The sequence below is a fragment of the Apus apus genome, chromosome 1 (genome assembly GCF_020740795.1).
Source record: "Apus apus isolate bApuApu2 chromosome 1, bApuApu2.pri.cur, whole genome shotgun sequence".
Classification (NCBI taxonomy): Eukaryota; Metazoa; Chordata; class Aves; order Apodiformes; family Apodidae; genus Apus; species Apus apus.
Genome location: NC_067282.1, coordinates 99,123,251 through 99,148,965, shown reverse-complemented (window position 1 = coordinate 99,148,965; position 25,715 = coordinate 99,123,251). Strand labels below are relative to the sequence as shown.

The window sequence follows — 25,715 nt, the reverse complement described above, 5'->3', positions numbered from 1 at the left end:
TCAGATGTTAATGATGTTGACTTCCAGTGACTACTCCTGTAACTGGTGAATGGATCAAACTAGTGAAAAAGGTTAAGATTTTGTAACCCTTTAACTCTACAAGTTAAAAAGGAGAACAAAGAAAGGAAAGATGGAAAGACAGACGAGGAGGAGGACATAGAGCAGATGTATTACCATCCTTTGTTCCAGCGAGGTCTTTTTCAGCATGTTGTTCAGCTCTGCCAGCCTCCAGCCTTGGGTCCTGGTCCCTATGTGGTGGGTTCACAGATGTGTGGCACTTTCACCCCTTTTATTACATCCTGCCCCCAGAGACCACCCTCGGGGTGGTCCCTTTTCCCATACTGAGTACCGTTTTTCTGCATTCTTAAAGCTCCTGGAATAGAATTGTATTGGATGGGTTGGTCCCTCAGGTCCCCTTTGTCACATATGCATAGTGGATCAATGAATGGCAAAGCCCCATTGGGTCAGTAGGGTGCATAAGTCCTAAAACTTGGTATACCCCAGCCTCAAAGATCAGAAATTTTAAAGCTTCTTCACAAATAGGGTCCAATCCCAAGCAACTCTTTTCTGTGTCAAGTCATATAAGGGATGTGCAGTGATGGAAAAATCAGGAATATGCTTTCTCCAGAAGACCAGTAATCCTAAAGCATGCTGTAGTTCCTTCTTGTTTGTAGGGAGTCTAATTTGATCTAACGTGGTTAACATTTCAGGGGAAATGCAAGTGGTTCCTCTTTTCCACCAAATGCCTAAGAATTTCACCTCTGTAGTTAGTATCCACATGTTTTTGGGAGGGATTTGCAGTCCTAAACTCTCTAGGTGGACAGTTTTGTTCTTTTGGGTTTGCTGTACTGCAGTGACACTAAATCCAGCAATGAAGGCAATGTATATATTGTGTATATATATGTATATACCCTCACATCTTTCTCAGGGGAAATAAGCCAAGTTCCTGAGCTAAGGCATGGTGTGCAGTTGTTGGTGAGTGGCAATACCCTTGGGGCAGGCACATGAAGGTATGCTGTTGGCCTTCTCACATGAAAGCAAAGCACTCTCTATCTGACTCCTGTAAAGGTACCATGAAAAATACATATTTTATGTTGATGGTTGCTAAAATTTGGTGTGCTTGTTCTTGTATAGCTGAAATTAATTCAGCTATATCGGGTACCGCAGCAGTGAAGGGACCTGTGTTTGAGTTCATTTTTCGGTTGTCTACGGTCAATCGCCGCTTTCCGTTTGGTTTTGAACTGGCCAGGAAGGGGAGTTATATGCAGAGTGGGTGGGGATTGTAATTCCTCTTTCTTGCAAATCTGTAGTCACCGATGTGATCCCTTCTTTAGCTCCCAGTGGTAAGGGGTAAGGTTTCACATTGGCTGTTTTAGATGGAAGCAAGTCAGGAGCAGGCTACAATAATCAAATTGTAATTTGGGATGAGCCAAACTTCCATTCCCATCCTGCGGAATCAGTCCAAGCTCTTGCCTTCAGTAAATCCAATCATATGGTGTTTGTGAGCACAGGTCCCACGATAACCGTAGCTATTGTAGCAGCCTGGTCACCGGGCAGCCAACATTTAACCCTAGCTGTAAATTCTGGATGCAATTTGCCAAATATATCTGTAACCCAGACTTCCCTTTACCTACTTGTATGAGGAGAGGGGGGCCCAGATAATGTGGATCTGATCTATGAAGAGCAGAATAAAGCATACGTTTTCATTGTTACAGATCCACAGTCTTCACCCTGATGTCTCCACAGCTGCACATTAACCTTATGGGAACTCTTACTGGAAAGAAAATCTCACTTCAGTATGGATTTACCAGGGTTCTTTCAGATTGCTAGACATTTTATTGAGTTGCATATACCAGAGGTGAAGTTATCTGATATTCCCCTTCATAAAAAGACCTCGGTGGACAGCAGCTAGGACAGGTGTGTGATACTATTCCCTAGTTACACAGATAGAAGGTGTCAAACATTATTTTTCCCCTTCTGCTGGAGGCTGTGGTCATTGAATTTCTTGAGCTTTCTTGTGTTCTCTGTAGGTTTTTTTTTTCCACGGGATAGGGGTATTGTTCTGAAAAAGTGAGTTGCTATAGATGTTACTGTGCCCTCCCGTAGTTAAAATGATTGAATACATATTTCATAGACAGAAAAGAGTTTTGGAACATTTTTATAAAAGTCTGTGAATAAACTCCTTGCAGGCTACTTTACCATTATCCTCATGCTTACTTTTATATTTCTCCTGTGGCCATAATCTTTTGAAAGTGTCACATACGGTGAGTATAACAACCTTGGGGAATGTCTGCTGTAAGGCATCCCTTTAGATTTTGAGATGCATGCTCCACAATGTCAGTGTCACATTCCTCTCACTTTGATCATTGATCCATCCGCAAAGGAGTGAGAGAAATGAGTAGCTTATTCCTGCATGTAGTTTTGGACAGTGCTGTCTGCACCTTGTTGAGCCCATGTAGTGGCTATCTTTGCCGAAGTGAAGGGTGCCTAGGTACAGTCAAAAGATAAGGGGAGTGATTAAGTTATTTGCTTCCTTTGGCAGCAAAGCCGGTTTAAGAAGTTGTCGTTCCAGCTGTTCCTTCCTGTCCCTGTTGGTTGTGACAGTCTTTTGTGGATGATAATCCAGTTCTTTTCAGCACTCCAGTTTATACATTCCTCTGTGGCTCCTCCACCCTCTCTGGTTTTGGAAGTTTATATTTAGCCCAGATTATTTCAGTAATACTAAGCACAGTGTGAGCTATAGGCACTCCTAAGGGGGGGTGTTGGTGTAAACAGTGCAGGGCAGGGGAGGCTACTTGGCTGTAGGCTTAGTTTTGGTGCTGGTACTACGTGGATAGTGCTTTTCCCCTGATCCTTTCTCATGATGCAGCTGTCTGGTGCTGTACAGTAAACTGAACTGGGAAATTCATTCAACTGAAAAATAAACTGATGGGAAAAGCTGATTGTTTCATCATTTGATTCACCAGAAGGCAGCACAAGCAGCCGTACAGGAAGCAGCGGTAGGCTTGAGGGTTGCACGAGCTGGTACTGCCATTTGTCAAATGTGCATGGATTTGCACTGCTAAGCTGTTTTTGTTGTCCAAACAAGAAACAATGGAGCTGTGCATTGTAGTTTGGAATCCCTTTTCTGTGTCTTAAAAGAAATCCTTTTGTTAGTTCACTGGGAAAAATGCTGGGAAGGAGAGGTTTCCAGTTAGGAGCACAGAATAGCTTTATCAGAGGGAGCATACCCTGGAAGGACATGGCTTTTGTCATGTTCTCTTGCCAAACAAGGTGTAACTGCCCTCTACTTTGCACCCTAGGTGGGGACTTACCATTGTGAACGTGGAGCTCAGGTGGAAATCACACTGTAGGATTATAACCCCTGTGTGGTGATCTCTATTTAAGCTGTGTCAGCAGCTGACCAGGCAGGGCAGTTTGACAGCTGTTTTTCACAGTGAAGCAACATGTGTGCATTTGAAATCCTGTTAAGTTAGCTTATTTTAGAAAACCTCAAATTATCCTGGTCTGAAACCATTCAGTTCTGGATAATTTACAGCCATTTCAACTATAAGTTAATTAAGGTAAGCTGACAGTGGATGAAGAAGTGGCCAAAGTATATTGGGCAGCCACCAAACTTGTTTGGAAAGGCACCAGAAAGCATCTTGGAGGTATCTCTCCCTGTGCTGTGGGTGAGGAGGGTGAGCATGCCAGGCACAGCTCCAGGCAGAGCTGAGCTCCCACAGCACACTCGTGCCCTGCTGAGACCTCTGCCAGTTTTGCTGCTGGTTCTGGCCTTGTGCCTCCTATCAGTAAGGAGACCATGCTACACCAGCTGTTTCTAAAAGCCTGGGTTCTGATGAAGGTAGTAATGTGGTTTTCTTTAGCTGCTGGATGTTATGGCACTTTATCTGAAGAATAATGCCATCTTTAAGCAGAATATTTCCTGTGGATGTAAGCAATTATTTTCCTTTGAGAAAGAATATAAACAATTACCTTCTGGTAGTACTGATCGTGGCATGTGTTATCTCACCTACACAGGTGCCAGCTATCAACATCTGTATTTTACTTGGTGCTAGACTTTGCGTTTAGCTCTTGAAAGAAGGAGGTGGCTGCTTTTAAAAAGTGTTTTTCATCAACCTTTCTCTATGCTGTCTGCTTCCTTGCAGGGTGTGAGGACTGTGGGCAGTACCATGATTCAGAGTGTCCTGAACTGGGCCCAGTGGTAACAGTCAAAGACTCCTTTGTATTGAGCAGGGCAAGGTAAGGAATATTTGTGTCAGTTCTGACTAACCCAACACATGCTAGTTCTTTAAAGCATGTTTGCTGTTTAATGGATGTCACATTTACAGCTGAGAAGTGAAATCCCAGTCTATGGAAAGCACATGGCCTTGATTAAACAGAAAAAATTGATGCACACGCTTAAGTGCTCTACTGGATTGAAGCCAAAAAATAACTTGCTGCTTATCAGGACTTGGCTTCTTTGCTGAAGTTTTTTGGCAAAAAGTCGGATAGAGCCAGATGGGGTGATGCCTTCTGTCTTGGTCAAGTACCTGCAACTTACTGTCCCCCTCAAGACGTACTGTATTAGTTTCAGAAAAATGTGTGAGAATGGATCTTTTTTCTGAGTGGTTGTGGCCTCCTGCTTGGTATGACCTCTCTAGTTTCTCCACTGAAAAGCAAACCAAGTTGTTATTATTGTAAGCCTTTATGAATTATTAGGGATAATGCTTCTGTCAGAAAACCTGTGACAGCACAGCAGAAACATTGTGCTTATCAAAAGAAAACAAATAGACTAAATCTAATTAGGAGGAAGCAGCAGTAAGTAGTGATTTTTACAGAGAAAGTTAATCAGGCATTGTCAGCAAAATTCATATTAAGATATAAAATGAAAGACTAACAAAAAGTAACCACTGTTGTGAAGATGCAGTCAAGTCAGACACATGCTGGCTCTGTAGGCCCTACTGTGTATTTACAGGATAATTTTGTAACAAATATTGAATGTGCTGGGTCTCTCACTTGGATGCCATGACCCTCTCTGCCTGGGCAGGTTGGTCTTGGTGTTCCACAGTGTATGTTGGCTGCATGTGTGCATGAGCCATAGCTGTTTCTCTGACCCTACCCAATAAAGGAAGCTCCCTGCAGCTCCTGTCAGGCACCACCTTCCTGTGTCTGGAAACCTGCCATGGATGATCTCCTGCAGCAAGTGTTAACGGGGACTACTGTTTTAACAGCCTAGAGGTGCTTTGTTCTTGAGGGTAATTTCAAAATGCCCATAGGAATTTGGTGATGGAGGTGCTTTTCTTATACACAGACATTCAGGCAGTGCAGTAAGTTTCTAGCCTGCACTAAGCAGATTCAATGACAACTTAAACTGTTATTTCATACCTTTTAGAATCATAGAATGGCTAAGGTGGGCAAGGACCTTAAAGATCATTGGGTTCCAACCTCCCTGCTATGAGCAGGGACATCTCACACTAGACCAGGCTGCACAAGCCTCATCCAGCCTGGCCTTGAACACCTCCAGGAAGGGGTTTCACAGCCTTTCCTTTTTTCTTTTTTTTTTCTTTTTTTTTTTTTATTCCTTGCAATTTAATGCTCTTATTTATTTGTGTTGTGGAGAATTATCAGAGTGTCCAGATATTAGAACTGTGAACATGTGCAAATACAGTTGCATGCACTGGTTTTCAGCCTTTTTTGACGTGCAGATACGTTATGTGTTCTCTAGTGGAAGTATTGCTGCTGGATAGTGGATTTGAAAGCAGAGTTTAAAAATGGCCATGTTGCAGAAAAATGTAATTCTTTTCCTGAAGAGTTTACAGCTGAAAACAGGTAAAGTAAGAAAGATACAGAAGAAATACAATTGCAGCCTTTATTTTAAATCTGAGGAACAGTAGCTGGGAGATTGGGTTGCCTGAGGTTGAGTGCAAGTTTAATTACAAACTGGATACGAATCTCTCAAAAACCAGTCTAGTTGCTTAACCACATGAGCATTGTTTCTTCTCTGCTACTGAAAAGATAAAATTGATGTCTGTGGTTAGGAAAAAAGTGTTAGGGAATGTTTCCTGAACTTCACCATCTCTAATATTGCATATTCTGTTATTGAAACTGAAAGCATTTTTTCAATTAATTTGCTTATCATCAAGATTGCAATATTTTTTATTTTTCTTCATCTAGACAGGAAAACAGATCTACCAGTGTCAACTTCTACAGAGTAGCCTGTCTGATTATTTTTAGCTTTTCATCTGTTAGCACAGAGCTGAAAAAACAGGATTGCATTTGGTGTTCTAAAACAAATATGGTTGTTTCAGTATCAATATTTACTACGTACAGTTCTTCTCATAAACTTGTTTGGTTAATGAGAGAGGCAGGGAGGCACTTGTGATTAATGTTTGTCATAAGGGGGGCTAGAAAACAAGGGAAATGTACAGGGCTTTCATCTTAGGGGCTATGATCTGCATAAGTATGTAAGATTTTAAAATTTGGGGAGGAATGTAGCTTATTTTTTAAAATAAGCATGGTGAAAATCAAAGTTCTGTAGAGTCAAGGGGTAATTCATTTTGGAAGAGGTCTCAGGATATTCCGGTCAGAGCTAATATCCACGCTGAGCTGCTTATTTTTCATTTTTATGCATCTTGTCTCTTGTGACTTGCCATGTGCCTGTGTGAAGACCCTGACTTCTTTGTCTCAGTGACATCCCCATATGGACCCCACAGCCATCTCTTTTCTAGGCTTATCAAGATCCTGCTTCCCCAGCCTCTCCTCACAGGGTGATTACTCTAGCCCCTCACCATCCTGGTGGTCATCCCCTGAACTTCCTTCCATTCATTGACATCTTCTCATATTGGGGCCCCAAAACAGAAGGCAGTAGGTAGATGGGATCTAGCAAGCGCGGAGCAGAGGGTGACAATTACTTGCCTCAGTCTGTTGGCTGCTCCTGCACAAGATGAGTTTGACCCTCTTTGCTGCTGGAACATGCTGTGGCCTCGTGTCCAGCTTGCTGCATACCACCACTGTTAGGGTCTTTCCCCCAGCCAGTACCATCACCAGGGCTTCTTCCTTCCCAGGTGCAGGACTTGCAGTTTGTGGAATTTCATAGGGTTCTTGTCAGTGTACCTCTCCAGGCTATCCAGGTCCCTCTGGATGGTAGTCCTGCTCTCAGACATATTGACTGTGCCCCTCAGTGTGATCTGCACACTGGATGAGAGTATACTCCAATGCTCCTTCTAGATTGTTGATGAAGATGTTAAACAGGACAGGTACCAGCACAGACCTCTGCTGTACCCCAGTTGTTACTGGGCTCCAGGTAGAGTAGGAATGATTGACCATCTAAGCCTGACCACCCAACAGTATATTTACTCTCGTAGTTGTGTACCCATTCAGATCATAGCATCCCAGCTTGGATACAATTATATCATCAGAAATGGAGTTGAACGTCTTGCTGAAGTCTTTCCCTTGCTAAGGGAAAATTACATCTGCTGCTCTTCCTTTATCCATAAACCTGGTCATTTTATCCTGGAAGGCATGAGTTGCCCTTAATCCATGGTGATTGTTTCCAGTCACCTTCATCTCATGTGACCATAAATGCCTCCCAGAAAGCCTTGTTCTATGATTTTCCCGGGGTCTGAAGTGAGGCCAACCAACCTGTAGTTTCTTTTATCATCCTCTTGGCCTTGTTTGAACATGAATGCAACATTTATCTTTCTCCCAGTCATCAGACACCTCTTGATGCCCATGATCTTTCCAAGACTATAGTCATCTCACTATGGCATTGGACTGCTCTGTCAGCACCCTGTCAGGGGCAGCCTGTCAGGTCCCTGGACCTCTCAAGTAATCACTGACTTAGCCCTCTTCCACTGCTGGTAGTTGTTCTCTTTATTTATAAATCCTCATAGAAATCAGAAAAAAAAGGTTTCTTTAACTGGAGATTAGAGAAATAGATGCTGAATTCTTTCTTCCAAGGATTCCTGCAGTTTTGTCCCATGTGTAATTGTGTGGGTTTTTTCTCAATTGTCTCTTCAATTCGTAGGTCATCTCTACCTTCTAATTTGGAGATAAGACAATTGGAAGATGGGACTGAAGGAGTATTCGCTCTGACTCAGCTAGTGAAACGTACCCAGTTTGGCCCATTTGAATCCAAGAGAGTTGTCAAGCTGGAAAAAGAATCAGTTTTTCCGCTGAAGGTGAGACACAGCACGTGAAAAGCAAGGGTAGAGTCAGTTTAACCCATAATGATTTTATGCTATCTATCGCTGTGGAAAAAATGGGGAGGGGACCAGTTATTTGGGACATCTTTTAGGCATGCCCTATAACAGACTACCTAAACAAGCAGGGTATAGAAGAATCAAACTAAGGGCTCATTCTGCATATTTGAAGTGAACACCCTTGTAGGAGATAGGGCTAGGATACAGACAGCAAAACTGCTTCTGTTTCACCTTCTGTATGTGATGCTACAAGAGGGACAATGACTATGGCAGTTCATTTCAGTTTTTTAATGAGTCTCTTCAATTTGATTGTATTTGTTTAATGAGTGACAAATGCATTAGGGTATATGGAACATGCAGAATAAACATTTTTCTTCTCTCTTTCATTTGGTTTATTCTTCTTGACAAGTTTTGGGAGGAAAAATGTACAGTAAAAATTAAATTCAGTCTTACATTTTCAGTAATACGTAACTCAGAAGTAAAGATGTAGAAATGTGACTTAGGCTGATGGGTGTTTCACAGCATGCTGTTAGGATCCCCCTCCATTTTCCTGTATTCAGTCATTCAAGTTTTGTGAGAAACCAGTGGCTATAGCAAGAATTTTTAGGACAGAAGTTCAGTTTGTTCCCATCCTGGCCCTGGTAGTTTGTCTCAGACTAACTCACCTGAAGATGTAACTGATACTTAAAACATGCTTGATGTAAGTGCCAAGGCTTTCTTTGACTGGTGGTACTCAATGGTAGCCATTGCAAAAGCAGAAAGTAAACGTTAATATTGAGTTGATATTATCTGTTAGGGTTTTATTATATGCATGCTTTGCTTGGCAGGTGTTCCAGAAGGATGGGCCCCTGGTATATTTTGACACCTCGAATGAAGATGATTGCAACTGGATGATGATGGTACGACCAGCCACTGAATATGAGCATCAAAACCTAACTGCCTTCCAGCATGACAATGATATTTACTTCACCACCTCCCGGGACATCCCACCAGGAACTGAGCTGCGAGTGTGGTATGCAGCTTTTTACGCCAAAAAAATGGAAAAGCCAGTGCTGAAGCAGGTCACTAGTATTGCCAATGGTATGTGTGGGGGCCTTTTTTCCTTTCTAAGGGCCCACTTCTGATAGGGTCTGATAGTCCCCTGCTGTTGTAGTTGGCAGTGCTGTGTACCAAATAGACTCTGACCCTGAGTTTGTTAGCTTTTAGAGTCAGGCTAACCTGCATACCTGGTTGCCCTGCAAGAAGAAAGCACATGTTCGTCACCATGATACATCTGAGTTTTTGAAAGCGGATGGCCTAGTTGGTGATTGAGCCTCTTCAGAGTGAACAAACTAGGTAAATAGTTCTTACCTAAAGAACTGGTGGCTGCATCAAAAACATTTCTGGGCGGAAGAGCAAAGGGAGCAAAGTGTCAGTGTGAGTCTAAGCATGTATGCAGATTTGCTAAGGAAGGACTTATTTTTCAGTTGTAGTGGAAATGTTTGGGTTTTACTCAGAAAACCCCTATTTATCTAATGCAGCCTTGCATGGGACCAACTAGAATAAGATAAGCTCAAGAGTGAACTGCTGTTCTACATGGTTGCTTGTGCAGTTGGCAAAGAAAGGCAGCAGACATTTTAGAATCTGAAACAACCAGAAGTCTTTTGTTCTCCGCCCCTTCGTTTTCTTCTGCTTTTGCATTTCTACAGCTAAAAGGCATGATCCTTGAGAATTGAAAGGGCATTTTTTTTCTGATACTGAGTACTCAATGGTATTACTGCTTTTCTGAGTATCATTTGGGATGACAAATGGCTTGGGGAGGCCATTACTATCAGCATCCTGTGTGGCTGATCTTGATGATAAGCACAGTCTGAAGTGTCACAGCTGAATCAACATGGTTAACAAGGTTCTGAATTTTAAGATGTTTCCATTTGGTATTAATGAGAGGTTTCATCTTTTTCCTCTTTAGTTTAACCTGTTGATGCATTTTTGTGTGCATATGGGTACTTAAAAATACTGTTCAGGTGTGTCCTGCTTTCTCTGTTCAGCACTTTCACTACACACTGCAGCATATGAAAGGCACATTGATTGTTTGAGATTCAGACATAAGAATGTCCTGGATAAGATTTTACATTAAAATATTTTTTGCAGGCCTGCTATAGGGCAAAACTTTCTGGCTTTGGTTACTGCCCTCAGCACAGAGCAAAAAAATCAAAGGGTCTGGAAAGTAAAGAAAAGCAACTGATTATTTTTCTTCACAGATGTGTGCTTGGTAGTGATGGAATCTGATAAAGAGGGGAAGATCTCTTCAAAGCCTTCATCTGCTGTGTTCCTCCATAAAAAAACAAAGAAATCCAGCATATCAGCAGCAGATCCAGCAGGTATGCAGAATTACAGTGTTTTAAAAACATGCAGGCTAAAAAGTGACAGAGGGGCTGATAAACCTTTAGGCAGATGATTTTCATGAAAACCACAACTGCTTCTGATTTTGGAGGTGGTTAGTGTTGGGGTGGGGGCAATTCCAAAGAAGATCTTCAGACTCTCTGCAAAGTCAAATGGTCAGGTTCTAGAAGACAACATGAGACTGTGAGAGAATCTAAGAGCAGTGCTGCTCTCAGGACAAGAACAATGGCCATAGCCAAATTACAATCATACTAGAAGCCTACTAGTGTTCAAACTGTACTTGATTACAGGAACTCAAATTTAGATCAACTTATAAGCAGTACAGATACTCTTGGCAAAGAGCATATGGCTGAGGAAGGTCATAGGAACTTAAGCAATGCCCCCCTCCCCCAGCCCCCTGTAATCTCTGATAAGTGGAACAATGACATTAAGAATGCACTTAACACAAATTGCGATGTCTAAAAGTAAACTCAGAGTAGTATGGAGATCAGGATCAAAAGACAACCATTCTGGGTCTGTTCTTTGAAAAGGTTGTTTTGCTAAATTTTGCCTATTAAAAGTAACCAAGAGGAGGAGAGTTCTTGCAGATGTGTACAGAATTATTCTTCGGAAGATCCATTCATTTAATTTGGATACTGTCACAGCTAAAATGTGATAGTAAATGTGACTGGTGAGTTTTATTTCAGTTTGGCATAAGTGATTTTCTGGGGTGGGGGGGAAGAACTGTGAAGAATTTGAACAGCCCCTCCTACATTCTTCATCCTACTATCTGAAAGTCCAACTTCGATAGAAAGAAAATGCTGCCTATTATACTTTGGGAACCCTAAAGTGTTCCCACTGAGGTAGTGTTTTGGTGTTTCCAAACCAAAATATACCGCTCTTGATTCTGACTGTTTGCCTCAAGTCATACAAAGCTGTTGCCATCTGGCAGGTCTGTGCTTCCAAGTAAACTGGGTTGCACTGCAGCTGCCCTGGATGCCTGAAAAAGTGGGGACCTAAATAGGACCTGACTCCTTCTGGCAAACCAGTGCACAGCTATGGTTTCTATGTTTACTGCACGAGGCAGCTAAGGAGCAAGAGAAGCCCAGAGTCAGGGACAATTTTCCAAGGCAGACTTTGCAGATAGTGCTTTTTCATTTTTACTAGCCTACAATTTTATGAGACAGATACAGTAGCTTACATGTTCCTTACCATTCTGGTTCATTTTGTTTTGTTTTGGGGTGTGTTGTTGTTGTTGTTGGGGGTTGTTTTTGTTTGTTTGTTTTTGGTTGGTTGTGGGGGTTTTTTTTTAAAAAAAAAAAAGGTAATGCAGAATCTTGGGGATTAAGTTTGCTGATTTTGGCCTCCTGGACAGAGCTCTCAAGATAAGAAGGTCTTTGTGTAGCCTTTGAAGAAGGAATTTCTGTTGCTGAATTGTCTAGTTCTTTTTTATATATTCATTACAGCATGAATGAGATCACAACTCTCTGATGCAGAACATTAAACATAATTTAAACAGATAACAACCTCTTTCTTCAGAGAATCTTCTATTTTGGTTTAAGAGTCAGCAGTGAAAAGGAGGAAGTAAGTGTATCATGCCATTACAGATGCAGTCCTCAGGCAGAGAGAGATTAACTGACTTGCTAACAATCATAGAGGAAATCTGTGGCAGAAACTGAGGAACAGTTTGAATCTCCTCTACTGCCATTCACTTAGCCTAATTTCAGTGACTTCCCCCTCCTCTTGGCAAGTCTTGTAGACTGTGCAATGTTCAACTTTGTACCCCCCAAAAAAATCTCCAAACCGGTCCAGATCCTCATGACAAATTCAGATGTATCATCCAAGGCCTAAAAGACAATGGGCTATGAACAGAGTAAGCAATTTTTTTGTTTGTTTTGTTAGGTTTTCCTTTTTTAATTCCAGGCCTGTTTTTCCCCTAATTTCTTCTTTATTTTCTGTATCTGGTGTGAGCTGATATGTTAATTAAAACATGAATATAGTTGTTTCATAGAACATCTAATTAATAGAACTGCTCAAAACCAGCTTTTCCTTATCTTCATGTTAATCCAAATATTCTTACTTTGCAATACTCCTCACAGAGAGCAAGGGGTCTTCTGCTTCTGTTCTTAGCTGAGCCAAAAAAGCACTCATAAGCCTGGTTTTAAAAGTGCTAAGCATTCCTTTATATTGTACCTTTCATAATCACAGTTCTTTAGAAAGTAGTGAAAGGACCCTCAACTTCAGAAGAGCACTGATGTTCTGGCAAAATTTAGTTTCTGTTTTGACTTCTCATCTGTTCTGATATTTCAGGTGTTCATATTTGAAAAATGCTGAAGTGGTCACAGCTGCCCCTATGGGCCTCTTACTGCTTAAATCATAACATGTGATACTCAAGGAGTTATTTCAAGATGAACAGAGTTGCAGGTATTTACCACCTTCCCATTTCAAAGGTTTTCAGTATCTATTTGTGTTGTAATTTAGAGAACACACCAGAAGACAGTGGAGCTGCAGAAGCAGAGTCCAGCCAGTGGACATGTAAAGTGTGTGCATCTGTTTTTCAGGAGCCTCAGCTATTGACAGGTAAGAAGTGCTAGAAATGCATGAGAGAGTACTTGAGAAGCATCAGGACAATTCTCTTCCAGAGCATGACATTGTTAAGCCATAACCTATCTGTGATGCAGTAAGATAAAGGTTTTAAATTTTGTGTTCCTTTAATAAAAAGGGTAGCAGGGAAGGGAAGACAGTGATATTTTGGGTATGGCAGTGATGAGCCTCTGGGCAAACAACTTTGATGTTGAATCTAGAGGAAATAAAACTGTTGCCTAGATGATGTTGTGAATGTTGGGAATGTCAAGGATAGGGAACTGCAGGAGCAGTGTAAAAATTCAGTGATGCCAGCTTATACTTAGTGATATTGTCTCTGTGGTATTTATGGCACAGATTTCGTAAAGGTAATGAAACATTTTTTCTTGCGCTTAATTTGCAGCTATTTTATGCTGTTTTCAAAAGAACTTAGAATATTTAAGAGGTCTGGCCAATTATTTTTTAAAAGGGGACTTAGGCTGCTAAATCACTTGGGTATTTTGAAAAATGTGCCCATTATCAGGGGACATAACCTTTTTTCAGTGATATCTAACAAATCTCTTCAAAAATCCAGTCCCGGTGAGTAATCATTTAAATGTTTAGTAGACTATGTTTTTATTTAAGAAGGTATTGTAACTGCTTTTGAAATAATTTTAAGCGAGTCCCTGCTAAGTGAGGTTGACCCGGATATATGTCTTTGAGTATTTCATGGCAATTTCTTTCCTCCTTAGTCCCTTGTTCTTTCCTGTCCACCCAGAGCACTTGCTGAGTCACCTGGAACAAGCTAAAGGTGCCCCCGAAACCAGCCCAAATGAGGCTGCTGCAGAGAAAGCAGCAGAGGATTCCCTTCTGGATCAGCCAGTGGTTTGTGACGCAGCCAGTGCCAGTACAGACTCAAGGAGGAAGGCCAGGCGGGGAAGAAAGCCCAAAGCAGCAAAAGCAGAAACACCTCTTGTTGTTGTTGAAGTGAAAGATTCTGCAGGTAAAACAAAACTTAAAAAAAATGCTACGCACATATTCCCTCCTAAGTCTGTATTGATGCCTTCTCAGACAGCCCTAAAATGTAGCACTGGGGCAAGATTAAGGTTTTCAGTTAGGTCACTAAGGCAGACAATTTACAGACTTTGTTAATTATCTCTGAGGTCCTTGTCTACACTAAGTGTTGCAGCACCTACACTTAGATTACCTGCATTCTCCTGTCACAGTTTTAATACTAGAGAGGTCCAGAGAAACACAGGATAGTGGTTATGAGAGACCTGTCTAGTTTTCTGCAAGAAGGAACAGGAGAGGAAGCATCCTCCCTCTCAATCTACCTCGAGTTTTATTTGTGAAATGGGCCTTGTCCAGGGCCTTACCTTCCTTTATGGGAAGTTCTTGTAGGAAATTTCATGATGTGTAGTCAACTGACCCCTTAGTTGTAGGTTGGAAAGGTAAGAAATTACACTTCCGTAAGAGAACTTGCCTACATCTTACTTGTCAGGCAGTAGCCACTTTTTCCATCTTGCAGGTGCTGCCTATTTGCTTGCAGTCCATTATTTGTTGTGGACAAATAATACGATGGGTGTCGCATCTCATTACAAAAGCAAATCCCTGCATTTGAAGTTTAATTTCTCATTGTCACATTAACACTGTATTTTTGTATGTGTTTGCAGCGGAACGCGTAGCTGAGGTTGTAATTGAGGTCCCACCAGAAGAGGTAGCCCTGCCTGCAGCTGCAGAAGAGAGAATTACAGATTTGGTGATAGGAAAGATGCCTAGCACCACAAATAGCATCAGTTCAGTGACAACGTAAGTGCTCTGGCATGCAGTTACCTTTTAGGCTTAATTAAGATTATGTAGCATTTAACAGCTCTGCTTAACTTCTGGGCCCACAGATACTCTTTTTCATTAACATAAAATCGTGTGATGCTGCTGCTGCTGTGAGAGCTGGCCTTGAATGCCACAAAGATGGCTTGTGCACTGGAGGACAGTGCGCAGGTGATGAGATATTTGTGGCAGAATTTTGGAGCATAAACCATGAGAATTTAATTTTCCATCGTGTTTCTGCTTTTAATCAGTGTGATTCCAAAAGACCCCTGCAGATGCAAAGTGAAGTATTACTCCTATTGAATGTTGATGATAAAACAGGCAGAGATTTGTACTCAAAAACATTCTGATAACTGTTATTATTGAGTCCTGCTTGTCATCTTAGCTCATTAATGGCTTCATGTTGATTTGTGCATGTGACACTTCAGATTTAGAGCAGTGGGAAGGGAGAATTTTAGTATAACGGAACCTCAGGGAGACTCTTACTTGCTTAATTTATATTCTTTTGTGTCTTTTTCTGTCCGTAAAATTGGCTTTTTGGATTTTTGGATTTTTTTTCGTATAGTAAAGCACTTGATCTTTTGACATTAGCTAGTTATGCTATGTATTGAAATCCTTAGCAGACCCAAAATGCATTTTGTCAGGTGGTTCTGGTAGGAAATAGAGCAACTTATTGGTGCCCTGCTGCCCTCTTATTGTAATTCACCTTTTGCATGTGAACTGCTAAGCTTTCTAAGCTGAAGGAGTGCTAATGTTTTCCAAGTAAACACAGAACTGATCCTTTATGTTCCCCTGAGGGGCCTTCGAGGAGAATCTCTGAGGCTGGTGGCTGCTGCTTTTTTTTCCTCTTTTGTCTGGGTAAAGATAATCTAGAGTGAACTGTGCTCTGACATCTGCTGCTTCCAGGGGGAGGCCAGAAGGGTACCTTGGCAACGAGGAAGCTCCAGGCCTCCCTCTCCTGCCAGGAGCTGAGCGTAACACTCCTCTAGCTTTTGCCAGCTGATGGGACTCTTTCTTGCAACCTGTGGGATACCTTTCAGTCCCTGCCTTTCTGTCTCTAATCCAGTAGGTTTGCTCATCACCAAAACACCATGTCCCTCAAAAGAAGTTTAATTCTCTCCAGTAGACATGGTATACGGCGGAAGCTGATAAAACAACTTGGGGAGCACAAGCGAGTCTATCAATGCAGTATCTGCAGTAAGATCTTCCAGAACAGCAGCAACCTCAGCAGGCACATCCGTTCTCATGGTGGGTTTACTTTTGCCTCACTTGCCTATTGATTTTCTCCCACTGATTCCACCTTTGAGTAAAAGAACTAGGTTATTTTTAGATGTTCGGGTAAAAAATATTAAAAGAGCTCTTTTTTCTTTTTTTCCTTTTTTAAATTTTATTTTTAACTCACTCTAGGAAACTATTTTAGTAATGCAGACCAAAGCATGAGAAGATAATAGTTGAAAGTTGAAATGAGAGTGTTTAAATTTTTAATTTAGGTACATATTTTAAATGGGGGCCAAGGATGTGCGGGTTTTTCCAAAACTATTCTTCCCTTTAAATATATGCATATCTATCACCCCCTGCTTTCACAGGCACGTGGATATAATTACTGTGTAAAGTCAGCTTGAGGGCTTTTTAGCATGTGATCTGCAGTTTCAGGAGTTTGTGATCCACCATTCCAGGGATTTGTGACTGACTTCTAACGATTCCATGCAAAATAGTTGCTGAATAAGGGTGGGGGAACCAAACAGAATTGTTGCCAAAATTGTTAGAAAAGGTTAAAATCTGCTGTTTGGATCTCTGCGATTACTAAGGCTTCTCATCACTAGGCTGGTTGTTTGCAGTTGCTTTGGTTTCCCCTGTACTGCCTAGACTTTATTATTATCCTGATAACTACTTACTTTTTTAAATTTTGTTTTGATTGATTCCTTCAGGTGACAAACTATTTAAATGTGAGGAATGCTCAAAGCTGTTTAGCCGTAAAGAGAGCTTGAAGCAGCATGTTTCATACAAGCACAGCAGGAACGAAGTGAGTGTAAATGACTAATGTCACTCTTTCTGAGGTTAGGTGAAAACGTACCACGAGCTTCCAGGTGCTAGCTGGGGAGTTGGGCTCAGTTATGTTTGAGCAGATATACGAGTGAGTAAGTGAGACAAGACTGATGGGAGGAGGTAACATCTTCTGTTAGAACAGTTCATGAATTTGCAAAGTTGTGAACATGCTTTTGAGCATACAAGTCCTTTTTTGTGTCTGAATTTCCTACTGAAAGTTGGTTTTGGGCATCATTTATGGCAAGACAAGCTGGAGTTAGCTGGAATTGCATGATCTAGAGGTGAGATCTGACTTCAATTTATGGTACTAAATAGGATTGTTCCAGTCTTTTTTGCTTCTCCTGTCTCGTTCGGAAGAGGGGCTACAAGAAAGCTGGGCAGGGACTTTTTATAAGGGCATGTAGTGATAGGATATGGAGTAATGGTTTTAAACCGAAAAAGGTTAGATTTAGGTTAGACATTAGGAAGAAGTTCTAGTGTGAGGGTGGTGTGACACTGGCACAGGTTGCCCAGAGGAGTTGTGGATGCCCCATCCCTGAAAGTCTTCAAGGCCAGGCTGGTTGGGGCCTTGAGAAACATGGTCCAGTGGGAGGTGTTGGAACTAGATGACCTTTAAGGTCCCTTCCAAACCAAACCATTTTATGATACGACATGATTTATCCCCACCTATAGGGTCATTTAGTGTGTGAACTCTTGGGGTAAAGGCTGTGTCATTAAGGACTATGCACACATCTGTAAACCTACAGTGCTTACAGTAGCACCACCATGCCTGTGGATGAGGGCCTTTCAGTGCTGCTGCCATATAGTCAACATACCAGTAGTGGGGCCTTATCAATGAATATTTCCATTGCTGCTCAGCATCAAGGTTTTCAGCTCTCAGATTGCTGATGTCTATTCTGGACATGGAGGATGAGTCAGTTTACATCTTGCTTCTCAAAAATTCTGTCTTTGTGTTGGACCAGGGCTTACTAGGAAGACTTACAAAATTCTGGTGCTATAGCATCCTGCCATCCAGTTTCCTACATCTGAGTTCTGTTAAAAAAAAAAGTAGACTGTGCATCTGTGTGCATGTGACAATGTGTATTTACTTATCCCGTTGAAGGAAGAAAACTCAGAAAAGACAGAAAAGAGAAAAATAATTTGGAATTTCTTTGTCAGATGTGATTTTTCATTTTCCCTTCTTAAAAACCTATTGTTTGCAATCCTCAGGTTGACAGTGAGTACAGATACAAGTGTACCACATGTGAAAAGGCCTTTCGGATAGAGAGTGCATTGGAATTCCACAACTGCAGAACAGGTGAGAGTGGCTAACTGTTCTGCTTCCTCTAATCTCTACTTGATTTTGTGGGCATGTCCCAAGTCCATCTCAGCGTAACTATAAAGGGAGAGTAGTCATTTAGATTTTTGTCATAATCACAAGCAGCCTGCCCCTCTCCTTCCCTGCTCCCATCAAAAAAACTCTTGCTATGATAAGAAAAATATAGCCAGTAATCTGCAGAGCAACACAGCTACTTATGTATTGCTTTTTTTAGTATTTCCTGCTCACCTCTCTAATATCCTCCCTCGTTTTAATTTGTATGTTCACATACCTTCTCATCATCTGTCTTTAACTTTCTTTCCTGAAACAAAGTTTCACCTCATTTCTCTGAAGTACAGAAACTGGAAAGGGGGCCAGTACTTTTGATAGTTCGGAGTTTTCTGGGATTACAGTTTTCTTCTCCTTTCTCATGCTTTCTTGGTATTTGCAGTAGTCTCTCTAGGTGTTTCTTTCTTGATATCACTAGAACCATGTGTCTAGAAATGTGTCCATTTCTCCCACAGCCATCTATTGTGGTTGCTCATATTCTTTATGCTGAGTGATCTCATGCTTAGAAAATGACATCCTGATTGCTTTTATGGACCCATAGCAAGTGTCAGTCCAGAATCACCTGGGTAATTGCCCCTTACAGCACCATTCAAAGTAGGTTTTTCCTTTCAGAGGGTACAGCTTGTATAAAAACTCATTAAGAATGGCAGCTAATGCCAAGTAACCTCAGTATCGTTTATTCAAAGACAGCAGCTCATTTTCTCTGAGTGGACTCTTACCAAAATGAGCAGCAGTTTTTGCTCTACTCTTTAACGCATCAGTTACTTCTTTGTGATCGCTGTAGCATTGGCAGATTCCATCTGCAGGACTGTATTTTCATTTTTCAACAAAAGTCTCAACTACTGAATAACAGGGAACAAATTCCCTGTAGGCCTGTTATCATGTAATGGTCTGTTTTTTCCAATTTTATTCTTTCTTCTGGAGTATTCTGTACTGGCTGGGATTAGGAGCCAGTGCCAGCAGAAGTATTGTGGTGCTTAGGCACATCTGTTCGTGTCGTGCCATGTTGCTGTATGGGCAGTGATTTTACTAACATTCAAAACTTGAACCAACTGTAAGAGAATCCACTCCAAACCTAATTTTGATGTATGCTAAACCATATGGGAACAGCCCATGTGAGGAATTTACAGTGCTGGATAAGTTCAGCTTATCATCATGTATATTTATTGCCTTTGAAGAAATGTCCTCCAGTGCATTCCAGTGATATTTAACCTCACAGGCAGCAAATATAATCCATATAATGATGGATTGTTTGTTAAAACTCAGGTCTAACAAAAGAACCACCTATCCTACAAAACTTCTTTTCATCTGTAAAGAGCTGCATGGTTTCTCTTGCTTACAGATGACAAGACATTCCAGTGTGAGATGTGTTTCAGATTCTTTTCTACAAACAGTAATCTTTCAAAACACAAAAAAAAGCATGGAGATAAGAAGTTTGCTTGTGAAATCTGCAATAAGATGTTCTATCGGAAGGACGTCATGCTAGACCATCAAAGGCGACACTTGGAAGGTAAGTGGACAACAGATTAACCTAATTATTTCTCTTCAAACAACAGTAGAGGTGGGAAGATGAAGGAAATTATTCTTCTGGATGGTAGCTGCTTGTTTGTCTTTTCTGGTCAGTTACCTGATCTGGAGTAGGAGGTTTCAGCAAAATGTGACATGTATTAAAAATAATAGTAATGGATCCTGGAGGGGAGTTGTCTAATTCTATGGACTTCCTAGGAGGTGCACCTACCTTTTTATTATTTTTTTATTATTTTTTTTCCACGTGATTGGATCCAGTACTACTAACAGTCACGTGAACATTGATTGGCTTATTATGCAGTAGTTTAGACCACCTGATTTTAAATTATATCTTTTTGTTTCTTTGAATTGTATTATTTCTTTAAAAAAAAAAAAAGCATGATGACTTGAAAATTTGAGAGCAGAGTTAACTTGCAATACACAATTGAAAGTGACTACTGTGTAAATATAGTTTAAATGGAATGCTGTGTGATATTGTCTTTCAGAATCTTGAGAATATATGAAAATAAGATTGTCAGAATTTACAGTTCAAAATCTCAAACACCTAAGGATGTTATAGGTACTCAAGGACTCTGGAAAAACTTGGGTGATGGTAGATTGCTGAAGTATATATTAAAATTCCTCTGGTGATCTAGATTATAAGACCAAAAGTGATTTTTAAAAAAGCAGCCAGATTGTTGTCTGTGGTGCTTCGGGCACAGCTGACTGCCACTGGCTGCTCTTGTGATCCAGACCGTTGTGCCATGAATGAGATGACACCTAGAGGACAAGGGGTGGAATGGCAATGGCAAGGCATCTCACGTTCAGCTGTCATAAAACTCTAGCAGTCCTCTTCCCTCCTGAAAGTAGCAGGGAAAGGTCTGAAATCATCACTGAACGTTAAACAGGATGCTGGTTCTCTCTCCTTAAAGATTGTGAGAGGGGGGTGTCTGGGCCAGATAGTTGATCAAAGTGCCAAGGTCTCCTGGATCCATCTGTTTCCCAGTGTTGACAATAAATGTTGGTGTAATAACCACTGGGCCACAATACATCACTTCAGAAGACTGCTTTTATGTTTTTGGAAACTGTTTTAATTTAGAAATTATCCTTAGAAAATATCCTTTTGCTAGCAATTAAATTCCGCATTCTTCCCAGTGTTTCACCCTTCTTTACAGTATTCACCTGAAAGGGCACACAGATTGAAGTAGAAAACCATGGTTTATTTGTTTTCTTTTCTTTTGTTTTTTTTTGATGGGGACTGTTCTGTTAAGGGGTGAGGCGTGTGAAAAGAGAAGACTTTGAGCACAGCACAGAAAACATGGTTCGCTACAAGAAGGAGCCTTCAGGATGCCCTGTGTGTGGGAAGGTGGGTGCCTTTGTCAGCGTGTGCCATGTCAAGTTCTGCATTGTAGCTCCAAGGACACTCCAGGGGCACTGTGCACCCCAGCCCTGAGCCTCCAGATGAGTAACTGTGGCATAACAAGCTACCATGTGTGTGTGTGAAACCACAATAGCAGCCTACTTGAATAGGCACACAGCCTGCCAAAAGGTTAAGGTAAATGGCTTGCATTGAGATATGTACCAAGGCAGATGACCTCGCAACTCAGACATGCATGTGGTTGGTTACCATCAAGCCCTGTCACCTAAACAAGATGTTACTCTGTAAATTGCCTTATCTCCATTAAATATCCAAGCCCACTGTTGCCATGGATGCTGGGAATTGTTAAGGCAAAGATAAGAATAAAATGGAAGTTCAGACTGCCAGGATTTGCAGCACAATGTGGAGTGTAATGTGGCCACTGTGTCTGTCAGTGCAATCCCATGGCTTTATATTATTTAGTGAAGTTTTTCTGCCAGAATGTAAACAGCTGGAGTTGACTGTGCATTGGGAAACATTTTCTATTAGAATTCCAAGTGAATTCATCGTGTAGTCATGGCACTGTTGCATTTGGGTATTTAATACTCATGATCTGAAGTTGCTTTTATAAATGTTTAATTACTCATGGTGCAAAGTACGCTCAAGTGGCTCTTAAGTTGGGGTGTATGCCTTTGTTTCTGATTCTTTTAATATGTTACATATCAGTGAAGGCAGATTTTGTGAGAATGTCTTATTATAGATAGATGCAACATTCCTGATTTAAAAGATTTAAATGTTTCCAAATTTTCCCTATATAATTCTGCTGCAGCTTTTTTTGAAGTCCACCTCTCATGAACAGCCTATTTCAGTCATTTCATTGGAACTACATGCATGTATCTTGCCATGCCAGCAGTTTCTGAGGTGGTCTGCTGGCTGCATAACAGGAGCTCCTTCTGGCCAGAATAAATAATATAGGACAGTAAATATGTTCTGTGTAGTCCATTGGATAACTTGCAAAGAATTGTACTGCAGCTGGACATAATTAAAAAACTTTTCCTTCTTCTTTTCATTTAGGTATTTTCATGCAGGAGCAATATGAACAAACACCTTTTAACACATGGAGACAAGAAATACACTTGTGAAATCTGTGGACGTAAATTTTTCAGGGTGGATGTGTTGAGAGATCATATTCATGTCCATTTTAAGGTATTGTGTTAAGAATTTATTAGAAAAAGCATGTTACTTAGCAGACATTATTAAACATATCAATACCTGTATTGAGACAGGTTATGGCCACATGTTCATACTGGCAACACAGCAGTGATTATATACCCTGTGTAGTGATGTTTCTACAGCAGCCTAACATGGATTGTGCTCTGATTCATTCATGGCTCTATGTTTTCACATCTGGATTGCTACAGACTATGTGGACTATCGTATTTAAAGTTATTTGAGCTACTGCTGCAGAACACTCTTCTGAAAATTATGGAAAAAACACCTGTGACCTTGGGTGAATCACAGAAGTTGCTCAGTGTAAAGCAGGGAGGATAACTTAAGGGAAAGGCTGCAAACAGATGTGTTGTTCCAGCTGTAGTTTGGTTGGGCTGAGAAAGAAGAGTCATCCTCTTTCCATAAAAAAAACCCGCAACAACAAAACCAAACAAAAACAAACACCAAAAAAAACCCAACAACATGAGAAAACTAATTGTTCCTGCCCTTTCCATGACAGTGATTGTGATTCTCTTGCATATGCCAGCATAACTGCCTGTGTGTTGAGTTCCTCACTTGCTGTTGCCAAGATATTCCAAATCACAAAAACAATCCTATTAATAGCGCTTAATTAGACACAGATTATTTTGACCTAACTAGGTTAACACTGAATTGTAAGGAATTGAATTGAAAGGAATTGTATCACTCAGTGGTGATGTGATCATCCATCATAAAGATGGATGTAATACTGTACCAATTGAGTCTCTGTTCACATCAAAGTTCCTTTTACACACACAAAAAAGGAGTATTATCTGTTTGGATGAACAATGTTCCTTGTTTAGTCATGGACAGAGGAACGTTGTTTACCTGAATTGAATGAAGCGGTAGGGAATTTTAAATAAATAGTGTTACAGCACTTACTAACACAAGGCAGTCTGTATGGCAACAAAAGCTGACTGGATGTGACATTTTGAAATACAAGTTTAATCTGTTAAAACAGAATATTCTTTCCCACCTTACACAGGACATAGCACTAATGGATGATCACCAGAGGGAAGAGTTCATTGGTAAAATTGGAATCTCGTCAGAGGAAAATGATGACAACTCTGATGGAAGTGCAGATTCTGAGCCTCACAAGTATAGCTGCAAAAGGTGCCAGGTAGCTTTAAATACTTTTAAATTAATTTGTTTTGGGATGGGGGCAAAAGAGCGGAGTTGTCTATAAATCATTCAGAATTTTAAATTGTTAAGGATTCAGGAAGAGAAGGCCAGTCCATAGGTCTCCTCTCCTCTGCAGTGCTGGTTATGTCTAATCTATGAAGTGATGCTATTCCATAAGACTTTAGGTGGTGGTGTGTATTGTGAATGCTGGACACTGAAAAAGAAAAATACGAATACCTGTGTGCAAGGCAGTAAGCAAGCAAGCAAAACTGTAGGAAGAAACAATGAAGGAACTTCTAAATCTTACATTACCTTTTAATTCTGTGCAAATTAATGTCACTATAGCATTTCTGAACGATATAGTCCACAAATTGATTTAATTTTTATGAGATCAGATGGTCCTCTAGTGTATATCCAGTTTGGAGGACTAAGACTGCTGCTTCTGTTCAGTGTGACTGGAATGTACTTAGGTGTCAGCTGAAAGAGGAAGACTTTTTGAACCTCTCACTGCATGGCTTTTACCATTTTGCAAAGAAGTAAAAAGGGTAGAATGGGGTTCTTAAGGCTCAGCTGGATTCTGTGCCCTTACTGGGCAGGCACCCTGTACTGGGACAGGTGTGGGCAATCGTGTTTGCTCTCAATGTGGTCATTTTAATCCCATTCTTAATGAGTACGTAAACTGTATCAAACTGTATTGCTCCAAATGCGGGCAGTCGTGCCTTTGGAATTAGAAAGCTCCTTTTGGAAGCTGGGCTTCTTTGCGCTTTTACAGGTGTTTGTGAAGTAGCAAGTTGTATAAAGCAACAGCTGTGGAAAAAGAGTGTTACCTGTGATGAGATGGGGAGGCTTTTTTTGGCTGAAAATATCTGTTCATGCAGTCCTAAGGGAAAACAACATACAAATGAATCTTAGTGACATATTTATTCATATTTCCCTTTGTTGTTTTTTTTTTTCTCATCCCAAAGTATACCTTGACCAAGCTGTGCAGTGCTGTCAGAAATACCCCAACAGGTTAAGCAATTGGAACAGAACAAAACACATTTCATTACGGCACTTTGCCCTGATATATCAGAGCATATATGTGTGTGCAGGGTTACTTAGCCAAGGGACCTAAGTAGTGGAGCTTCTGTCTTGTCTATTGTAGTGGTAGTACCTCCAGGAGCTGAGCTAGAATCACTGCCCTGCAATGCCTAGAAATACAAACTCTTCTGGAGATAGTACCAAAGCTTACTATGCAGACTAGAGTTTACCGTACCCCTAGAACCTGAAAGACATTTTCTCCATCTGTGGCATCCTTGCTTTGACAGCTAATGGAGGTTGGGCATGATTCTCTTCAATGCTGTTTCTCAGCGCACAAATGATTGGAGGTCATAGAATTGCAGAATGGTTTGGGTTGGCAGGAACCTTAAGGATCATCTAGTTGCAACCCCCCTGCATGGGCAGGGACACCTCCCACCAGACCAGGTTGCTCAAAGCCCCATCCAACCTGTCCTTGAACACTTACAGTGAGTGGGCATCCACAACCTCCCTGGGCAACCCATGCCAGTGTCTCACCACCCTCACAGTAAAGAATTTCTTCCTAATATCTCATCTAAATCTACCCTTTTTCAATTTGAAACCATTCCCCCTTGTCCTATCACTACATACCCATGCAAGAAGTCCGTCCCCAGCTTTTCTGCAGGACCCCTCAGGTACTGGAAGGCCACTGTAAGGCCTTACTGGAGCCTTCTCTTCTCCAGGCTGAACAACCCAAAGTCTCTCAGCCTTTCTTCGTAGGAGAGGCGCTCTGATCATTTTTGTGGCCTTTCTCTGGACTCGTTCTAACAGCTCCGTGTCCCTCTTGTTTTGAGGACTCCAGAACTGGACACAATACTCCAGGTGGGAGGTCAGGAGAGCAGAGTAGAAAGGAAGAATCACCTCCCTTGACCTGCTGGCCATGCTTCTTGTGATGCAGCCCAGGACATGATTGGCTTTCTAGGCTGCAGTTGCACATTGACAGCTCATGCTGAGTTTCTCATCAACCAGCACTCCCAAGTCCTTCTCTTCAGGGATATTCTCAAGTAATTCTCCACCCAGCCTGTATTTGTGCTTGGGATTGCCCCAACCCACGTGCAGAACCTTGCACTTGGCCTTATTG

The 25,715-nt window shown here is 41.2% G+C and overlaps 1 protein-coding gene across 10 annotated transcripts in view; it reads left to right on the top strand.

The window, feature by feature from the left end:
• Positions 1–25,715, top strand: part of PRDM15 (PR/SET domain 15) — a 64,173-nt gene that overhangs the window by 5,461 nt on the left and 32,997 nt on the right. For 6 of the 10 annotated variants that reach the window (XM_051629104.1, XM_051629097.1, XM_051629068.1 and 3 more), the window contains exons 3-16: positions 4,149–4,242; positions 8,009–8,162; positions 9,011–9,263; positions 10,424–10,543; positions 13,026–13,124; positions 13,885–14,109; positions 14,780–14,915; positions 16,000–16,181; positions 16,862–16,956; positions 18,189–18,276; positions 19,688–19,855; positions 21,123–21,217; positions 22,283–22,414; positions 23,442–23,576. In XM_051629104.1, coding sequence (XP_051485064.1) covers positions 4,149–4,242; positions 8,009–8,162; positions 9,011–9,263; positions 10,424–10,543; positions 13,026–13,124; positions 13,885–14,109; positions 14,780–14,915; positions 16,000–16,181; positions 16,862–16,956; positions 18,189–18,276; positions 19,688–19,855; positions 21,123–21,217; positions 22,283–22,414; positions 23,442–23,576 — 1,976 coding nt within the window. Of the gene's footprint in view, positions 1–4,148; positions 4,243–8,008; positions 8,163–9,010; positions 9,264–10,423; positions 10,544–13,025; positions 13,125–13,884; positions 14,110–14,779; positions 14,916–15,999; positions 16,182–16,861; positions 16,957–18,188; positions 18,277–19,687; positions 19,856–21,122; positions 21,218–22,282; positions 22,415–23,441; positions 23,577–25,715 lie in introns of those variants that run through there. The other 4 variants (XM_051629087.1, XM_051629078.1, XM_051629064.1 and 1 more) reach the window with 4 other exon arrangements.